The sequence below is a fragment of the Helobdella robusta genome, assembly GCF_000326865.2.
Source record: "Helobdella robusta unplaced genomic scaffold HELROscaffold_15, whole genome shotgun sequence".
Taxonomy (NCBI): Eukaryota; Metazoa; Annelida; class Clitellata; order Rhynchobdellida; family Glossiphoniidae; genus Helobdella; species Helobdella robusta.
In genome coordinates, this window is record NW_008703839.1 from 1,651,510 (window position 1) to 1,671,205 (window position 19,696).

At 33.7% G+C, this 19,696-nt stretch overlaps 4 protein-coding genes across 4 annotated transcripts; 3 read left to right on the top strand and 1 right to left on the bottom strand.

Annotated features, from left to right (window-relative positions):
- Nucleotides 1-904: 904 nt before the first annotated feature.
- Nucleotides 905-3,626, top strand: HELRODRAFT_169303 (hypothetical protein; the record flags this gene model as incomplete). Its single annotated transcript, XM_009015138.1, has 2 exons — nucleotides 905-1,647; nucleotides 2,795-3,626. The coding sequence occupies 2 exons, from the start codon at nucleotides 905-907 to the stop codon at nucleotides 3,624-3,626; spliced, it is 1,575 nt and encodes a 524-aa protein (XP_009013386.1).
- A 370-nt stretch (nucleotides 3,627-3,996) lies between these two features.
- HELRODRAFT_169304 (hypothetical protein) lies at nucleotides 3,997-4,551 on the top strand (the record flags this gene model as incomplete). The annotated part of the gene is made up of 2 exons (XM_009015139.1): nucleotides 3,997-4,036; nucleotides 4,256-4,551. 2 exons carry the CDS (start codon nucleotides 3,997-3,999, stop codon nucleotides 4,549-4,551), a joined length of 336 nt encoding a protein of 111 aa, XP_009013387.1.
- A 3,577-nt stretch (nucleotides 4,552-8,128) lies between these two features.
- HELRODRAFT_74887 (hypothetical protein) lies at nucleotides 8,129-9,938 on the top strand (the record flags this gene model as incomplete). Its single annotated transcript, XM_009015140.1, has 3 exons — nucleotides 8,129-8,199; nucleotides 9,218-9,278; nucleotides 9,435-9,938. Coding segments are annotated over 3 exons (636 nt in total), but the record flags the coding sequence as incomplete, so codon positions are not given.
- A 4,028-nt stretch (nucleotides 9,939-13,966) lies between these two features.
- HELRODRAFT_169306 (hypothetical protein) lies at nucleotides 13,967-16,924 on the bottom strand (the record flags this gene model as incomplete). Its single annotated transcript, XM_009015141.1, has 4 exons — nucleotides 13,967-14,072; nucleotides 15,857-16,113; nucleotides 16,703-16,843; nucleotides 16,913-16,924. 4 exons carry the CDS (start codon nucleotides 16,922-16,924, stop codon nucleotides 13,967-13,969), a joined length of 516 nt encoding a protein of 171 aa, XP_009013389.1.
- Between the last annotated feature and the right edge of the window lie 2,772 nt (nucleotides 16,925-19,696).

The following is a 19,696-nucleotide window of genomic DNA, read 5'->3' on the forward strand; positions in this document are numbered from 1 at the left end:
TATATATATATATATATATATATATATATATATATATATATATATATATATATATATATATATATTCGTGCATTTATATTTTTTGATTGGTTGAATTAACTCCGCCTTCGAATAAATTAACCAATAGAATTTGAATCTCGAAAGTAAGAAATCTAGTCTAAAGTATTTCTTTCTAGCGGTTACAACAAATGCGGTGAAGGTAGTGGAGAGTTGTGATTGTTTTGATGTGTGGAGGATCTTGAAACTTCAACGTGCACAAATTTTGCTCAAATTGTTAGCTCTTCACTGAGCCATTTTGATGAAAACAGAACAATCAAAAAGTAACGGTTGTTAGTTGTTCAAATATTGAAACGTAAGGCTTCGTTATAAACAGCACGATCAATATATATATTACATATTCATCCATTCGAAATCACAACTGCTTATTAAATAAATAATAATAATAATTAATAGATAATTTTGAAACTAAAATAAAAGTTTTTAATGTTGTTGTAGTTGTTCTTATTAGGAATATCTCAAATTTGATCGTGAACAGAGCAAATTAAATGAAAACTGCTGATTCAATGATGTGGCAATATTGTTGTTAATTATTTCTGCAGACAGCCTGGTGGCGCCTTCGACGACTCCATCAACTGTACCAGTCAGCAGAGAGCAACATTTGTAAATGGAAGGATACCAAACAATTAATCAAAGAATTTAATGAATGATTTCAAGTTCTTTGAAAAAATTTTAAAGATATTTTTGCACTGCATACAAAACCATTCGACAACAATTTTTGGTGCATGTAGTTGAAAATTTCAACAAAATCTTACAAAAAACGCTTGAGTATACGAGTAGACATTATACAGGATCCATCAAAAACCAAAAACCAGTGTGAAGTAAAGAGGAGGAGTTTGCATGAATGATGAATTGTAATTTCCCTTCCTCTTCCTTCTTCTCCTTCATCAATCCTCACCTGGAGGACAATGAGTCAGACAGTTACAGGGACACCTCCATCACCGACCTGGCATATTTTTACGACCAGTCTCTCAGAACTGACCTTGATTCCGACGTGAATATGGAGTCAGCCTGCCTGCCAAACAAATACCCACCGAATGATTTGTACCACGTCACGTCGGCGAACACTGCAAATTCAAATCTCTACGAACCAAACTTCATCGAGATGAACAATTGTTACGCCAGCATGTTGGATTACTGCAACGCCAACACTAGCAACCACAACAACAACACTAGCAACCACAACAACAACACTAGCAACCACAACAACAACAAGAGCAGCAACAACAACAGCAGTAACAACTACGACGACGACGATGACGATGAAGATGATAACGACGATAATGAAATAAATGAGCCATACAAAGAACAACATTTACAGCCTGTTGATTCACTTTTTTATAACTATCAAGGTGATGCAAAATCTCTTTATTCACTGCAAGCCAACCTTCTGCCGCCCTCACATCATCTTCAACAACAACAACAACATCAGCAACAACAGCAACAGCAACAACATCAGCAACAACTGAATCATCATCATAATCATCTTCTTCTTCATCCTCATCACCAGACTCTGCACGCGCAACTCAATGACGTCAGTTTTTCATCGGACCACCCGAAAGATGGCTCCGTTGATGATGATTGTCGTGAGTTCCCAATTAAAACTTCATTAATTAGCATCATGAATTTCATTTCAATTTGGGTTATGACGACGAAAGTGATGATTAAAACCATTATATTCAACATTTTTGTTTGTCTCTTTCGTTTGTCATTGCCTTCATTGTAATTAACATCGTAATTGCATTTCTTATGTCTTTCTAATTGTTCAATGCTGACTGTTACTCTCAGCAAGTTGAACCTCGCTTCTCTAGTTCTCGTAACTATAATTTGAAGTAATTCACCAACAATGGAGGTTCTAACCAATGTGTGCCTGCGTGTTGTATCGATAAGTTTTGTAAAACTGTGTACACACATGAAGATGTTTGTATTAGTCTATAATAGTTTATAATCACTGAAATTAATTTAGTGTGGTCTGTCTTCACGCATCATAATTACAGCAATCCAATTAGACAATTAGAAACAATTACGAGCGTAATAACGACGCTCATCGGACGACGTTCACGATGAATTTCATCGCCACTCACCATCTCGCAATCCGTGTCTGTCTGGTACATGACACCCGCATCCTCTCTGCCTGCTTGTAGGGCATGCAATGCGAACATTCATGCTTGCGCCTTTTAAACATTTTCACATGGTTCTTCTATTACTTTACAAAAATTAAATTAATCATTTTTCAAACAAATTTTAAATAAATTAACAAAGAGTTTTATTTATTATTTTTTAATTAATTTATTTAATTTTTATAATTTTTTTGCCTGGGATTGAAGTTCGCCACTTATGACCACCCTCAAAAAAATTTAAAATGAAATGTTCAGCGGAATGATCCAACGTCAAGTTGGCACACATTTCGTAATAAAATAACAGTAGAACGTTCGTACGCTGACATTATTTATTTTAATTAATTTAAAAAATTATTTTTCATAATGACGTCGCCATTTGCATAAATTTCAACAAATCACAAAGGTAAACAAAAACAAAACTAAGTAAATTCTCACATCGAAAAGAAAGAGGCTCAAACAAGTTACACAGAAGCATTAAGTTACATCAACTACAATCATACAACTTTTCCAATAGAATTAATACAAACGCGCCAAGTTTTATGCACACACAGAACAAACAGCTTGCCGAAAGCTGAAGCCTGGTGAGCACTGTTGCCTATGTTTTGATTTGAAACAAGGTGCACAAAATTGGTTGAAAGATCAATGGACTGCCCACCACCGCCCGCCGTGTGCCCCATAACATCGTGCACATATTCAGCTGCCTTCCCCGCTAACAAGTGGGTCAAAACAGTGGTCGAATGCGAAGGGAGCGGCGGTTTGTTTGGTGAATTGAAGTGGGTGCCAGTTAGCGAGCATAAACATAGCGACCAACAGTTGAACATGTATCCAGACAGTTATTCGAACTTTATGATGGGTTTGAGTCAAGCCCAGGTCGGCCTACAGCCGTCCAGTGCCCCAATGCTCGATCCTCATGGATGCATGGCGCTCCAGTTTAATAACCATTCCATTCCGTCCGGCATTCAGTATTCTGGAGCATATGACTCAGTTAGGAAATCGAGCGATGTGTTAGCAGAACAACTGCAGCAACAGCAATTGCAGCAACAATTGCAACTCATTCAACAGCAGAACAAAATACAACAACATCCAACAAATTATCTTTCCTACGTTGACAACCCACTGACTTATCAAATTCTCATGGAGCAGCAGCAGCAACAACAACAGCAACAACAATTTCAACAACAGCTGCTGCTAATGCAACAGATGAATCCATATTTTCAGCAACAACAGCAGTCACCTCCGACTGACACCATTCGTCAGTTTGTAAAAAATGCTTCAATAAACCAATTCATCCAATGTATGGAGAGCCAACAACAGCAGCAGCCGTGGAACATGGATCCTCTCGCATTTTCTTTGTGTCGCAAGAAGCCGCCCATCGCTGAAACTCCAATGTGTCCAGAACTGAAAGACATCCTGGCCTATCGATACAAGTTGCACGAACTCAATTCTTGACTATTATATTATTTTTTAATGTTTATTAACTTCCCTGTTTAGTATTAAATATTTTGCACATATATGTTACTGGTTATATATATATATATATATATATATATATATATATATATATATATATATATATATTATTTAACATCCTAACATTCACATTTATTTAAAAAATAAATAACAAGTCACTCGAAAAAATCTTCGGTTGCGTTTTGAACAACTTTTATAAAATTAAAAAATTTTATAAATTTGTAAAATGAAAGAGTTTGAAATTAATAAATTTGACACATCTCAATATTATTAACTAGTGTTTGAATTTGTGTGGCGGTATGTTTAATAATAGCATCTTGATTGACCTGCAACTGCAACATATGAAGAAATGCAAGAGGCTTTTCTACTGTCGCTGGCAATCCTCTTCAGTTTGAAATAAATTAGAAAAAAAAAACTGTTCCTTAATGAATAACAACGTGCAGGTTGTGGGTTCGTTCACTTACCCTGGCTCCCAAATGCGTACCACGGCAGTGGTGATGATGAGGAAATCTATCGCTGAACCGCCATCCCTTGTCTATGTATGAATGTGAAATCATTGCACCGCATCATATGGCACTCAAACATTTCTCTGACGACATCAATCAAAGTTCAAACTCTACACTACGACGTTCACGTCATCCCCGTTCTGCTGCATGGAAGTAAGTCATGGTCAGAAAACTCGACGCTGCAGATCATGTTTGAGCAGGATCCTTCGTCTACCCTATCGTTGGCATATCAAACATCGAGGTCAGAAAGAGAACACAGCAGCCTCCAGTCTCCACAATTATTGTTAGATGTCGCCTCACCCTATTTGGCCACATGGTTTCGGAGGACCACCATAGAGTTATATAAGCTGCGATGGATCGACCTACAGCCGGTTGGACTCGACCGCATGGCCGCCTGATGCAAACATGGATGGGCTCAATACAGGCGAACCTATAGCTCCGTGTTTTCGATACTTTTGGGAAAAAAGGATTACTACTACTACTAATGATAATTTTAAACGCATAAAACTAGTAAGCAGTTAAGTAGGCGAAGTTATGGTATCAACATGAATCGTTCCTTCTTGGGGTGAACCACCGTCTACAAGTTTGAAAATTTCTTACACGGTTGGTTATTTCAGAGACTTTGATTTCAAATAAAATTAGAGAGCAGATTTTGCAAACTAAAATACTATATATTAAAACACAACTGCAACTGGATAGTTTTGCACTACATGTCATCTGAAAGTCTTCACAATGGGTTGCTTCTGATTAAATGGAATGCATTTGTTTGCTCTTCTTTTGATTATTATTTTTGCTTTTATTTCAAGTATTTTTTAAATATTAATTGTTGTCAAACATTTTAGACATAAGCGTATATAATTTTTAATCTAAGCCTATTCCATTATGTCATGTAATGTCTGGTTATGTTATGTTACGTTGTGCCATGTTACATTATAAACAAACCAAACCATTGTGGTTGCGTATAGCTAATATTAATGAATTGTTAGTAAAATGATGTTAACAAATTAATTGCAATAAGAATATGCGTATGTAGGTATCACACGCTTAAGACGCTACGCACCGTTATTAACTAACTGACCGACCAGCAGCCAGAAGCTATAGAATTATGATATGATTTATTACGCATGCTGTTTGACGTTTTAATGAGGACAAGCCTGTGTATCTGGTGAGCATCAACTCATGTTTTCATTTAATCGTGCTTGTGTGTAAATATCTGTCTGTCTGCCTGTCTGTCTTGTTTAATCACGTGATGAACGAGCGTGCGTCTTTTTGCATTGGTCAATTTTTATCGTTTCAATGTCAGGAAGGGCCGTTATATAAATGTAAATAAATCAATGAAATTTTAAATAAATAATGAATTTTTATATACACTATATATATATATATATAATTTGAAAAAATAATATAATGCCTATATATATATATGTATATATATATATATATATATATATATATATATATATATATATGTGTGTGTGTGTGTGTGTGTTTAAGTGTATATGTGTGTGTGTGTTTAAGTGTATGTGTGTGTGTGTGTTTAAGTGTATGTGTGTGTGTGTGTTTAATGCAATAAAAGTGTAGTGTAGTTAATCAATTACAAATGATATCGTCTTCGTCGTGATCACAATTAAATGAAACATTTCGCAATTTGGAGCTGAATATGCATCGACGAAAAACCGTCAACAACAGCAACTTAACAATGTAATGAAATTCATTTGTGTATCTTATAGATGTATGTTTGTTGTGCATGCACCTATGCATGTTTTTGGCAATCGTCTGTATGGACAGTGTTTGTGTCTATTTGTATGTGCATGTTTGTTGCGGGTGTTTATAACTTCGACACTGTACAGTCTTTATCAATATCTGGTTGTGTTCGTATGTGCTGGCCTTCATGTTTACAAGCATTTGCAACGCTCTGAAGAGTAACGTAATTTGTCATTGTTTTTATTATTATGTTCATCTTCATCGTCATCACTCACTCAATTTCATCATACAAATATCTAGCCCACGAAGTCATATTATATATAGCTGTTTAGATGAGCTATCACAGTTACTTACGACAAGTTTTAAACTACAAGAAGAGGTGAGCAGTTAACAACAATCACAGCTGATGTAAACTTAGTTCAATATTATACAATTACTACATTCTATTAACGTTAACTAAAATTGTCTGATCTAGAATGCTAAGCAGAAATGTAACCAGATTATTTACTTAAAAAACTTTTTTCAGCTGGGTTCGCCACAACGATTAAGCGATGAACCTTCGGATGATTTTCTTCTTTTCCTTTCTAAGAAGTTAATACAACGAGTTTAAAAACTTTGCGAGATTCATTTTAAAGATAAAAATTTTCAAAGTGGAACTCTTCAAAACATTCCGCAGCTATTTTGTTTTTGAACCATTCATTTTGTATGTGGTTCACAAAATGTCTTCTTAAACGATATTCCAATAGAATGTTTCTGTGAACTCAACTTTGCATCACCATCGCATCTCATCATGGCTCTAAGACAATTCACAGGAAAATTCCTCAACAGTTTTTATGTGTTTGAGGCTACTTTTCCGTTTCCAAGTTTATTTCTTTAATACAACTGTTAGAAGAAAAGCAGTTTCAAACAGAGCCATCTTTGCGGGCACAGCGTCATTTTAGTGTGAAGAAAACATTGCACATTTTTTTTACTTTACGAAGCATTACATAAGGCTGCAAAAAATAAATTGATCCAAAAAAATCCACCATATGATTAACAACAATCAATTCCTCTTTTTTCGTATTGTTAAATATGCGCATCAAAATTGGTAGAGTTTATAAATGTAATGACAACTTTTTACAACAGAATCAAAAGTTATTTTTGGGTCAGCCAAGGTTGGGGTACCGAGGTTTTGCCAGCAATATTTTTCCTGCTGAGTTCAAGCAAATGTAATTGGCTGAAAATAACAATGGTTACCATTTATATAAACTATATGTAAGATAGTTTTTTACAATTAATAATTTCAACATAGGATCACAAATGAAAACATAATCAACAAAACATTGATCTAAATTACCTCCTCTTCCGAACTTCTTATCTACTCAACATTAATAGCAGGAAAGCAACTAATATAAAATCATCATCATAATCATTATAATCATCATCATCATCGACATCATCATTGTTGTAGTTATCATTGTCATAATCATGACTTATATTTTTCATTTTCTTTTATGCAAGTTTTTTTTATTGTGTTCACATAATGCGTTTGCTTCAAATGATTGTAAATATGTTCTTGTTCGTCATATCTTTACGGTTTGTCCGGTTTTCATTAAATATTTTGATAAAATATTTAATTTTTCATGACCAGAAACCATAACATCAACCCGAGACCGCGCCAAAAAGAAAGTACCAAACGAGTTTGATGTGGCCCCAGGTCAGCCCCTTAATGAAGAAGCAAGCGATCAAAGATCGGAAGAAAGAGGATTGACAACCAACAATTACTCCAATGCACTCAACCACAAGAAGAGCGAAAAACCATCAGATGTCAGTGCTCATTCATCTTTCAACACATTCAACAACGCCATCAGTAACAACAGAAGTGACGTAAACAACAACTTGTCCAAAACACGAAATCTGGATCCAAGTAGCGGTAGTAGCAAAAATTCAAACAATCTCAACAACCACAACGAAATTACTTCATCTTCCATTACTCCAAGCAAGAAAAATTCAGAAAAAACTCAGCGGAAGGAGGATTTCATCGACCAAAGCAGCGGTAATAACACCACCAACAACAATAATGCCAGCAACAGCGGGACGAAACAAAACAGGAGCAACACCAGCAAAGAAGGCAGCAGTCAAAACAGTAAAGATCTCAATTCGACAAAAAGTAACAACACCAACAACAGCAACAGTAATAACAACAATAACAATATTTCTGCAGCATGCGTTTCATCAACCAACGATCACCACAACAACAACAATAAATGCAAGTTGTTGCTTCATAAAACAAAACGCAAGCCAAGAATTCTTTTCTCGCAGGCTCAGGTTTATGAACTGGAGAGACGATTCAAGCAACAAAGGTTGTTGCTGTTATTGTTGCCATTTTTGTTATCTTTTTAGTTTATTAAATCATTTTTTATCAGGCACATCGCATATCAGCAAAAAGTAATATATTTATATAAACTGTTCTAAATTTATTAGTGGGAAGGATTCATATTTCTCGTTGTTGAATATTTATTATTGGATTTCTTTGTTCTATGAGTATTGATTCGGCTAGTCATAAATTTAAATGGTTGTCATTGTGATGTAAGATTTCAACATTGTTGTCCAAGATTTTCCAAGTAATTTTCTGTCATAATTCTGTCCTATTCAACCACATTCCCGCCATGTATTTTGTTATAGCCTATGCCATTCATTGAAATTTGTACATTGTGTATATATGTATGTCCAATGTATGTAGGTAAAATAGTTACGTGATGGTTAGGGTCGGCTGGTGCTGTTTCGCAGTGCGTGTAGTGATCGGGTTCGAATATCGCACGTTTCCTGTGTGATGCGTCGTTTAGCAAGTTTAGGCCGTTTGAGTGTTGAGTGTTGTAGGTCTTCGTTAACTTTTTTACGCAATTACACGAGGTGTCATATCTATAGGAATGAATAATTGCATGTAACTCGTTGTGTATGCCTATGCGACTGAATACATGCAACTTTAAAACCCTCTACTAGTTGTGATGATTTATTAAATTTAGTAATATTTGTATCATTATTATTATCATTTTCTTTTTGTTCTTTTAATTGTAATTTTGTATAAATGCTTGTCAGAAATCTTTGTATCATATATGTGTTAACATGTATGAATATAAATGCATAAATTATTTATTTTATTTCACTTTCTTTCCTATTTGTTTTCATTTTATTCTTGCCATGCACATTGCACTACTCTATGCATTTGAGAGGGTTTGGTTTTCTTAAAGAAGAAAAATGTAATATTTATTAGCATTAAATAATATTATAATATAAAATAAATTAAATAATAAATGTTAAATAATAAATTATATTGATTAACTTAAAGTAAATAATATGTACTCGCACTTACAATTGAAGGTACCTGTCAGCACCAGAGAGGGATCAGTTGGCCACAGTCCTCAAGCTCTCCTCTCAACAGGTCTCTCAAATTTTTCATTTCAATCCTCATGAACATTTTCATTTCAGCGTGCCTTTTATCACATATATTTTAAAATTTGGTTAAAAGTTTGATTAAATGAAAATCTGTAAGAAACCTTCCAATTTCATCATCGTTAGTACCCATCCAATTTCGCAGGTAAAAATTTGGTTTCAAAATAGGCGCTATAAAATGAAGAGACAAACTCAGGACAAAAATCTGGAGCAGCTAACAATTATGCAACAGCAGCAACAACATTCAGCATTGCACTCTCCCAGAAGAATTTCTGTGCCGGTGCTTGTAAGGGATGGCAAGCCTTGTTCTAACAACTACGCCGCCAACAACAACATGATACCGCACAACATCAACTCGACTACAACGTTGTCGTCATTCGTTGAAAATCACCTGACGGCGCCCGGCAACAACAACTCCTGCTGCATCTCGCCGTACAGCACAAATTTTCAACATGGCGCCAACTTCAGCCTGCCCTACCAGTCTATGCCTCACCATGTCGAGTACGCCTCGTACCCACCCGTCGGCCAGCACCCTTTCGTGCCCAGAAACAACTCGAACATTTTCGCGCAGGATTATATCACCTACAACAACGACAAACAATTCTCACCGACCGCACAATACGCCGCCGACAGGACATGGCCTCTATGACAACTGAACGTGCCCGCTGAACGTGCGTGTTCATTCTCATCGCGAAGAAGCAAGATTTCATTCAGCGACATCTTTCTTTCTTCTAAATATATTTTCTTGAGAGAATGATTATTTATTCAAGAACTTTTTAATGTAAAAATTTCTAAAATATGGAGTGTGTGTACAATGAACAAAACAATTGTTCAACCATGTATATGTAAAGTAAACCTACATGTTAAAGGTTTGAAAATTTTTGTAGTTACTCATTCTTCAACCATTCACTGAAAATTTATATTTTTCAAACGAAAATCTTTTTAAAACCGATAAGATTGTTTATACAATATTTAAAAAAGAAAATACTTGTCGTAATTTTATGAAAATAATAAACAAACTGCTAAGAATAAAAAAAAACAAATTAGAGGAATGAATGAATGAATGAATGAATGAATAAATGAACGAACGAACGAACGAACGAACGAACGAATGAATGAATAATTAAACGTGATGTTGCTTGTTAATACAACTTCTTTAAACGTTCTGCTATCGAGGCAGATAACTTATCAAATACCTGATGCTTCCACGTGGGTCTTCTATGTGCTTGTGTGCGTTTGTGTTTGCTTGTGTGTATGTGTGTGTGTATGTATGTAGTATTTAAGTGTATGTACACGTGTGTGTATGCGTCGTGTAATTTTGTCAGTGTACATGATCGTATGTTTCCACGGCTTATGTGTGTGTGTGTGTACAGTTAGTATACCTACACGCGTGTGCACGAATTTTCATTTCTGTATGTATTATGTACGTGATGAGTGTGGACTCATTTGAGAATGTGTGTTCTTAAATACAGACGAATAATTAAATTTATTCTAATTGAAATTTGTTTGCTGTTTATGCATTAGTGAGTGAGTGAGTGAGTGAGTGAGTGAGTGAGTGAGTGAGTGAGTGAGTGAGTGAGTAAGTTAGAGTGAGTGAGTGAGTGAATGAGTGAGTGCGTATGGTTGTGTGTGCTTGTATGAAAGATGCATCAGGCTGGTTAGTAGGTGTGCGCCGGTTGTGGCAGTTTCAACAGGATGCTAATAAATAACATGAACGTGTGCCACGTGATCTCGAGCAGATACAAACAAGCAATAAATCTTCATGCAATTAAATCGCTTAAATAAACTGTTTGTATCTGTACGATGTAATCTCTCTGTTCTCTCTCTCACTCTTTTTTCAAGTCATTCTCTCACACTTTCTCTCTCTTTCTCTATCCCTCCCTCCCTATCTCTCTCTTCCTTGCCTGTATTTTCCCCTTTCTAGGCTATCACGTTCTGTCCAATTTTGTTTGATTTTGTTAATTTAAATTTAAAATAATTTTTTCCATATTCATACAAATTGTCAGCTTAAACCATCACAATTTAAACCATGCAAAATTATGGTAGAAGAATTTGTATGTTATAACATCTTATCGAATGAATGTGAGCGTGTGAGGTGATCAGCAAATTGAAAGGCAAGGGGATTGAAGCTCTGCAGCTTAAGTTTGAAACAAATAACTAAGCAGCGTTATTTAATATCTTTTTTATTGCGCAATAAAACATCAGGGAGGGCACAAATCTTCAGCATAACGCAGCATATCACACCAGTATAACATCCTATCACACGACACAATCATCCCCTGCTTCAACACATTCCTCCACCTCATTACACAACACATTTTAACAACAAAACATATTTTTATATACATTAACAACGTAACACATTGCAGCAACAACAACACATAACATTATGACAATACAACACATAATAACAGCACAACACAACACATCACGGAACAATCCAAACTATATGTTACGTCAAAACGCATCAAACACACCACACAACAACAACAACGCAACAACAACGCAACATCAACTCAGCGTATAATCAAAAAAGTTCCTGCTATCAATAAATTCAACGAACAAATCAAAAATTTGTAAAATTTAATTAATTTCAACAAGGGTTAAATTTAAATATTTGAATGTTAGTTGATATGATAATGATGATAACAATGATAAATAAGGTGACGATGATGATGATAACAGACTGGATACAATAATAATAATAATAAAAATAATAATAAAAATAATAATAATATTATAATGATAATAACAATAACAACGATGGAGCATCTATTTATTGTTTGCCTTTATTGAGATGATCAGCCACATTAAGTTAATGTTGTGTCTTGGCAGTGATTGATTATTATTATTATTAATGTTATTGTTATTGGGGGTTGGTTGTCAGTCACTGGAGATAGATATATATATATATATATATATATATATATATATATATATATATATATATATATAGATTAATATATCATCATCATCATTCATTTAGTTGGATTGGATCACTACATTAAATTGATCCATCCATTAATTGCGCGTGTCAGCAGTAAGTCATTTCCATTTAAATGTTGTTTCATTGGCCATCACTCTAGTAGAAAAAAAGTTATATAATATGACAATAAAATAAACAATAATAATACTAACAACAACAATAATAATAACAATAGCAACAACAATAATAATAATAACAATAATAACAACAATAATAATAACAACAATAATAATAACAACAATAATAATAACAATAATAATAATAATTATTATTATTATTTCTCATTAGTAGCATCAGTAGTAGCGGTACGGTAGTGGAAGTAAAAGTAGTAACATAATAAAAGTAATTGTTTAAGAAGTATCAATGTTAGTAGAACTAGTATTAGCAGTAATTGTAGTAGTAGTAGGGGCAGTAATAAGAGTAGTAGTAGTAGTAGTAGTAGTAGTAGTGTTGTAGTAGTTGTAGTAGTAGTAGTAATTGTGGTAGTAGCAGCAGTTGAAATAGTAGTAAAAGTAGTTGCTGCTGTAGTAGTAGTAGTAGTAGTATTAGTTGTTGTTGTTGTATCATCGTCATCATCATTAAAATGCACATCACTTGAATCATCATCACCATCATCATCATCATAATTTTCATAGCTCAGTCTATTAAATTGAATGTGTACACGAAATAACAATACAAAATTATGATTGACGTCTGGTTAGTTAGCATGTTTGTCCTCGGCAAATATTTAATATATTGCTGGTCTCATTTACCTTCTCTCTCCTCCTCTCCCTTCCTTTCCTCTTTCTCTCTATTTCTCACGAATAAACATATCAAATCATATCACGTACCATATATATATATATATATATATATATATATATATAGATATATATATATATATAATTAATATGTATATATATTTTTATATATCATTAATTTATATATATATATATATATATATAAACTGTTCAGTTTTTAGTATTGTCAATTTATTCTTATCAGGTCATTATAAAACTAATTTTTTGCATTTGATAGGACGAGTGAAGAAGAAGAATGAGACGTGTATAGGGAATATAAAATGAATGACTTGTTAGATATTGTGTGTTGTTTGATTAATTAATTGTGATGGTAGGAGGCTGAAGGTTGGCAACCATATTACGCTGGTCGTGCTTTCTAGCCTTTTTGCCCTCGACACTGGATGTTTTCTTTGTACCTGTGCATGTATATGCATGTCTACCGTTGCTCAGAAGACAAGTTGTAATGTCTGGGTTGTCATCAATTAACCTCCGTAATTTTTGTACCGGTATTGCCGATTCGCTTATCGTAACGTTCGACAGACGTGGATTCTTTGCTTTCGAACCTGATCACTGCAAAAGCAAGACTGAACGATATACCTCTACACTATCTCGTTTGTTGAACTTGCCGTCTGATATAACTTTGATCAAGAACTTAGTAGATTTTAACTTTTCATACATTTTTATTTCATGCATAATTTTGCACATTTAATTTTACAAATTGCATTAGTAAAGTATTTTCCAATTTAAATTTTTTTTAAAAGCTGGTGTATTTAGAGCAGTATTTTTTTAAAATCAAGTTAGAACAAAATGAAGTGAACTACTAAACAAATCTTTATTTGTCTAGAAGGCTAAAAATATAAAAAAGTATTTGGCAAATGTAATCATTTAAATAACTTTTTTTGAAATAAGCTTTCAGTCTGCTTTTAATAATGCGACGTTATAGATTGTGGCTAAGGAAGAGCGATAGTTTTCTAAAGAAATATATTGTTGCGATTGCAAGAGGATAGATACTGTAGATCTGCAATTTGTTTATGAGAATCTTGTGATTAATTAGGTTAAGGGCTTTAGATAGATCAAGAAATGTAAGATATCGGAAAGATAGATCAGCAAGATATCGGAAAAGTTGACGGCGGGATGGTTAGTAAAGATATTGCCAATTAAGGTAAAAGAAAAGTTGAAAGAGAAATCAAAGGATGGAAGTATTAAGAAGATAAGGTATTGTGAAATCTTAAAACGTTTGGATTAGAGTCAGATCAGTCAGTCAGTCAGTCAGTCAGTCAGTCAGTCAGTCAGTCAGTCAGTCAGTCAGTCAGTCAGTCAGTCAGTCAGTCAGTCAGTCAGTCAGTCAGTCAGTCAGTCAGTCAGTCAGTCAGTCAGTCAGTCAGTCAGTCAGTCAGTCAGTCAGTCAGTCAGTCAGTCAGTCAGTCAGTCAGTCAGTCAGTCAGTCAGTCAGTCAGTCAGTCAGTCAGTCAGTCAGTCAGTCAGTCAGTCAGTCAGTCAATCAATCAATCAATCAACCAGCCAACCAACTAATCAGTTTGTAAAGCGCTATTACCTTGATGCTCAAAAGCGCTCCTCTGTAAATTTAGCTGACAGATGAGTTTTGAGATCCGGTCCGACTTTCTTAAGTGATGAAAAAGTAGTTAGAGAAGGAGGTACAGAAATCAAGAAAAAGAACCAGCGAAAGAGTGTTTAACACGAGTTAAAAATTAATGAGAACAAGAAGACTATCGTAAACTAAGTGTATGCTGAAATCATACGATTTTTAATCTACTAGATTTGCTAGAATATAGAAAAATAAAATAACTCAAACATTTAAAGTTTAACAGCTTTAAAATTAATTATTTAATATGCCTTTTGAAATTGTATTTTCATGAAATTTTTGATGAGGTCGGTTGAAGACGCGATGTATAGAATTCACATAGAATTTAAGAAATTTAAGTTCAAATTGCTGAAACATTCAAAAACAGTGCTAATCTATAAAACAAATTTACTATATCAAATTAGCATGCCTGGAAACATAAAAGTCAATTGCTACTTTTCATTTGATTTTAAGAGCACGTGAAAAATTGATAGTGTGATGAATGTTGTTTGCTTGAAACTTGTTTAGATAACATTATTATTGACAATTTTAAGGATAAAAGTACAAAATACAAAATGGTCAATAATCATTCTTTTTTACTGACGTCATTAGATTTAACGGCATTTAACTATTATTTTAACAAAAATGAGTTTATTTTATGTTTTTACCACAACAGTTTAAATTAACCTTACTCATCCTACAAATGTGTCCAAAAAATCCCAATTTTCTTTCTCTGACTTTGTCATATACACTTTTCTGTCTTCCAAGCTGATTTCCGATGTTTCTTTCTTTACTTTCTGCCTCCAATTGATTCCCAAAAAATTTCAGTAACACTTCATCTCAAATGCTTCCAATCTGTTTTTGTTTCTTTTCTTTATTGTCCATGTCTCACATGCATAGAGCAAGCTCGGAAAAACGCAAGATTCTATCATTCTCATTTTTGTTTTTATAGATATATTTCCACTTTTCCATATTTCCTTCAACGATGCGAACATTCCATGGGCTATTGTTATCCTTCTGTCAATTTTTTTTGAGCAGTTGTTGTCACTGGTTATAAGACTGCCAAGATAGTGGGTGACAAATTTCATCCATTTCTGTTCTATCAGTATTAAATCTATCATGTTCATTGTTTTTCCGTCTGGTGATTCCCATGTACATTTGTTGGTTTGCCTCTTTGTGTTTGTGACATACAATCGTTGTCCTTCACAAACTCTAGTAACCTTTCCCCTCTATCATTTCTACCTCCTACACCGTATTTTCCCATTACTTCTTGAAATCCAATGTTGTCACTTCCAGTTTTAGCATTCCAGTCCCCAACAATGATCTTGACATCTTTCTTTGGTAATGCTTTCAATGTTTGTTCCAGTTGTTTGTAGAACATTTCAACTTCATCATCCGAATGATCTGTTGTTGGAGCATAAGCAACTATCACAATAATATCTCTTGGATATCCTTTGAATCTGGCATAGTCATTTACCTGGTTGTATTCAATTAATGATCTTCATGCTTTCTCTCCAAGAATCATTCCCATCCCACGAATATGCTCGGTTTCTGTGCCTGATCATAACAGTTTTTCGTTCTCCAATTTTTCACTTCCTGTCCATCTAACTTACACAAACCAATCACATCATATCTAAACCTCTTAAGCTTTTATGGTTATTATTATATTAATATTATTCAATATGGGTTAAAATTTATATATTTTAAATAAAAAAAGGCAATCTTTAAATTAACAACTAGTAAGGTTACTTTCTAAAAAATTACAATGTTTTTTAAAAAAAGTTAATTACGTGAAATCGTGGAATCTTTCAAACCCTTGTTAATTCTTGTTATTCTTGATCATATTTGTAGGTTAGTTAAACCGAAACCTAACAAATTTAAAAGCGAGCCTTTTTTGAAAAAGTTGTGATCGGATGTAAAATATTATATTTTAAATATATAATAATTTAATAATACGTGAAATGTGAGGCATGTTTGTGGATTTGAATCGGTGGACGAGTTCTTGTTGTAAATAAAATAATTCATGAATTATTAATTAGTGATATGTCAATTTCCAGACAACCTACTGCAGATTTTAAAAATGAATTGAGTAAATCAATTTTAGATGAACTTTTTGACAGTAGTGATGAGGATGGCAACTTCATCTCTGGAAGTGTAAGTTCCTCGCCGGCTTCTAAAAAGTTGCGTATTTCTGGTAAGAATTCAATCTAGTTTGTTGTTAGTAGTCATTTCATTTTATTAGTGTGGCAATGATTGCAGGTTGAACTTGAAAGAACCTTGCCTAACATTTATTTACAATTTTATATTTTATTTTAAATTTTATTAATTAACATTTACTTTTTGTTTTTTAACTATTATCTTACTAGCAAACATTTGATTAATTTAATTTCTTGGCCTCTCCCTCATCAAATTTTTATAATATTGGCTCCCTGCTTCAACGTTATTATTTAGATCCGCCAGTGTGCATACCAAAGTTTGGTATGTACACTGGCGTGTCATAACCAAACCAAACAAAATTTCGTTTTATTTTTCAAATTAGAGATTATTTTTTTTTTTAAAATGACAACAATGATACTATAATAATTATTAGTAATTAATATTAAGGATTTTTATAAACAAAGATAAAAATAATAACAAATTTAAATGGTTTTTTCATTTTAGTTTGTATATATTTCATTTTTTTTATTCAATCTGAAACATCACATTTTTTAATTAAAAATTAATAATTATTAAAAATCCTTAATTATTATTAAGGATTTTTATAAACAAAGATAAAAATAATAACAAATTTAAATGGTTTTTTTCCATTTTAGTTTGTATATATTTCATTTTTTTTTATTCAATCTGAAACATCACATTTTTTAATTGAATTGTGTGTTAATGTTTCTGAGCTCTTAGCTAGTATTCACTGTACCAGAGAAAAAAACTATTATATATGCCACTGTACAGAAGAAAATTAGAACTTACATCACACTGATTCATTAGAGATGTTAATTTAAAACATGAAATAAAAAAGATAATAATTGTGGGGTAACAAACACAGTATATGTAAGTACCTTATAAATGTCTAAAACTTTTATCTGTCTAGCACAGGGGTGGGCAAACAAACTAGGTCGTCAGTCAGACATTATGAACAAATCTTAAAAAATTCTTCCCTGGGTCGAAAAAATTTGCAATTCAAGTACATATGTGACCCTTCAAAGGTAATGTGGCCCTCACAACACAGTTTGCCCACCTCTGGTCTAGCATAGTTGCATTCATCTATCCTTCAGCAAGTTTAACTATTTTAGAATGTGCAGAGTGCAGCACAGATGTTTGAAGATTGGAACTCCAGACTTGCCGATCATGGATTCAAAGTCAACATCAGCAAGACCAAAGCAATGAACACTGATGAACCAATCCAATCCACAGCTACTGAACGATGGCCTAGTTCAGTTTGTAAAACCGGTGTAGGTAACAATTCAATCAAGTGTCAGCAGTGTAACCAGTGGTGTCACAAACGTTGTTCAAAAATAATTGGTAATTTATCTAAAGTGTGCAACTTGTTTGTCCTGCTTGCATCAATCCACAGCAACAAATTTGAAATAGCAATGTTTTTGAAGCCATGAAGTAGAGAAAGTCACATCGTTTCAATATCTAGGGGAGGTTCTGGATTGTAATGGAACAGCTGAAGCTGCCGTTCGAGCACTCTTATGTGCAGCCTGGAATAAATGGCATCTCCTTGCCTCTATATTGATTCGGCGTGACATCCTACTACCACTATGATCAAGACTTTATAAATCTGTGATACGTCCTGTGTTGTTATATGGTGCAGAAACAGGGCCAATGACAACCACACTGAAACAACAACTTCAACGAACCGACATGAAAATGCTCCGATGGATTCAACGAATTAGTCTGAAGGACCACATCAAATCTACCGAAATCCTGCGTCGTGCTGGTTTAGATGATATAGAGGACGAATGCCGGCAACACCGTCTGCGATGGTTTGGTCATGTCAAACGAAGTGAAAACAGTGCCATAACTTCTCTTGCAGATGTTGAAGAACCTGGCAGACGTCCCAGAGGCCGTCCAAAGAAATCCCGGTCGCAAAAAATCGAGCAAGACATGAAAGCTCTAAATTTAAATGAAATGGATACAACTGATCGTCTAATTTGGCACAAAAATTGATGGCAAAAAAAACAACGTCCTACCTCGGGGAATTGGGTCTCTGGACGCTAAATGAAGATTGGTTGATTGAATGATTGAAGTTTAATTATTTTAGAATCTTCTCCACATCTATGTTTTTGGTTCTTGTTTGCTTGAATGCTAAATATTCTAAGTTGGTCATTCTTTAATGATACATTTACACTCTCTGATGTTCTTTAATTCACGCAAGGACTGAGAATGTTGATTCACACATTGCTCTTACTGCATGCCAAAGTGTTTAGTGATAATAGCAAGCTACAATGGTTTTCAAAATCATTCCTACATTTGTATCAATAAATTTTATGGAAAAGTTCAGAAATCTTTAATTTATTAAAAAACTCTTAGGTAAAAAAGGAAGACTATGTTTTTATTAGATTTCAAGTTGGGAAAGACCTTCTGTGTAAAACATTTTTGGAAATTTAAATTGAAGATCATATCTAAAATGTTAATTTTTGAGGTTTTTATATTTTTTAATGTCAACATCATAATGTCAAATGAGATTTTGCACTAATTTTTACAAGTTGTGATGTGCAAATCTTTGTGTTTATGTGGTTGATGATATGAACATTTTAAATTAATGTTTGATTGATATTTTTACGAAATTTAAAAATTTTTTTTCAGAGGAAAAAGTAAACTCTAATTCTAAATCTAGAATTTCTATCTTGGACAAAGTTAACAAAACTCTAAAGTGTAATGCTAAGAAAAATGCTCATCCAATTCTCAGTGGTAACAGTGTGCAGGAGCAACTGAACACTGGTCAGTCATCATCATTAAATCATGCACCCATCAATTCAGTGGCAAGTGATGAGCTTCTTCCTTGTGAAAGTTGTCATCTTTCTCGAACCAAATCTGTAAATAATGATGAACATCTT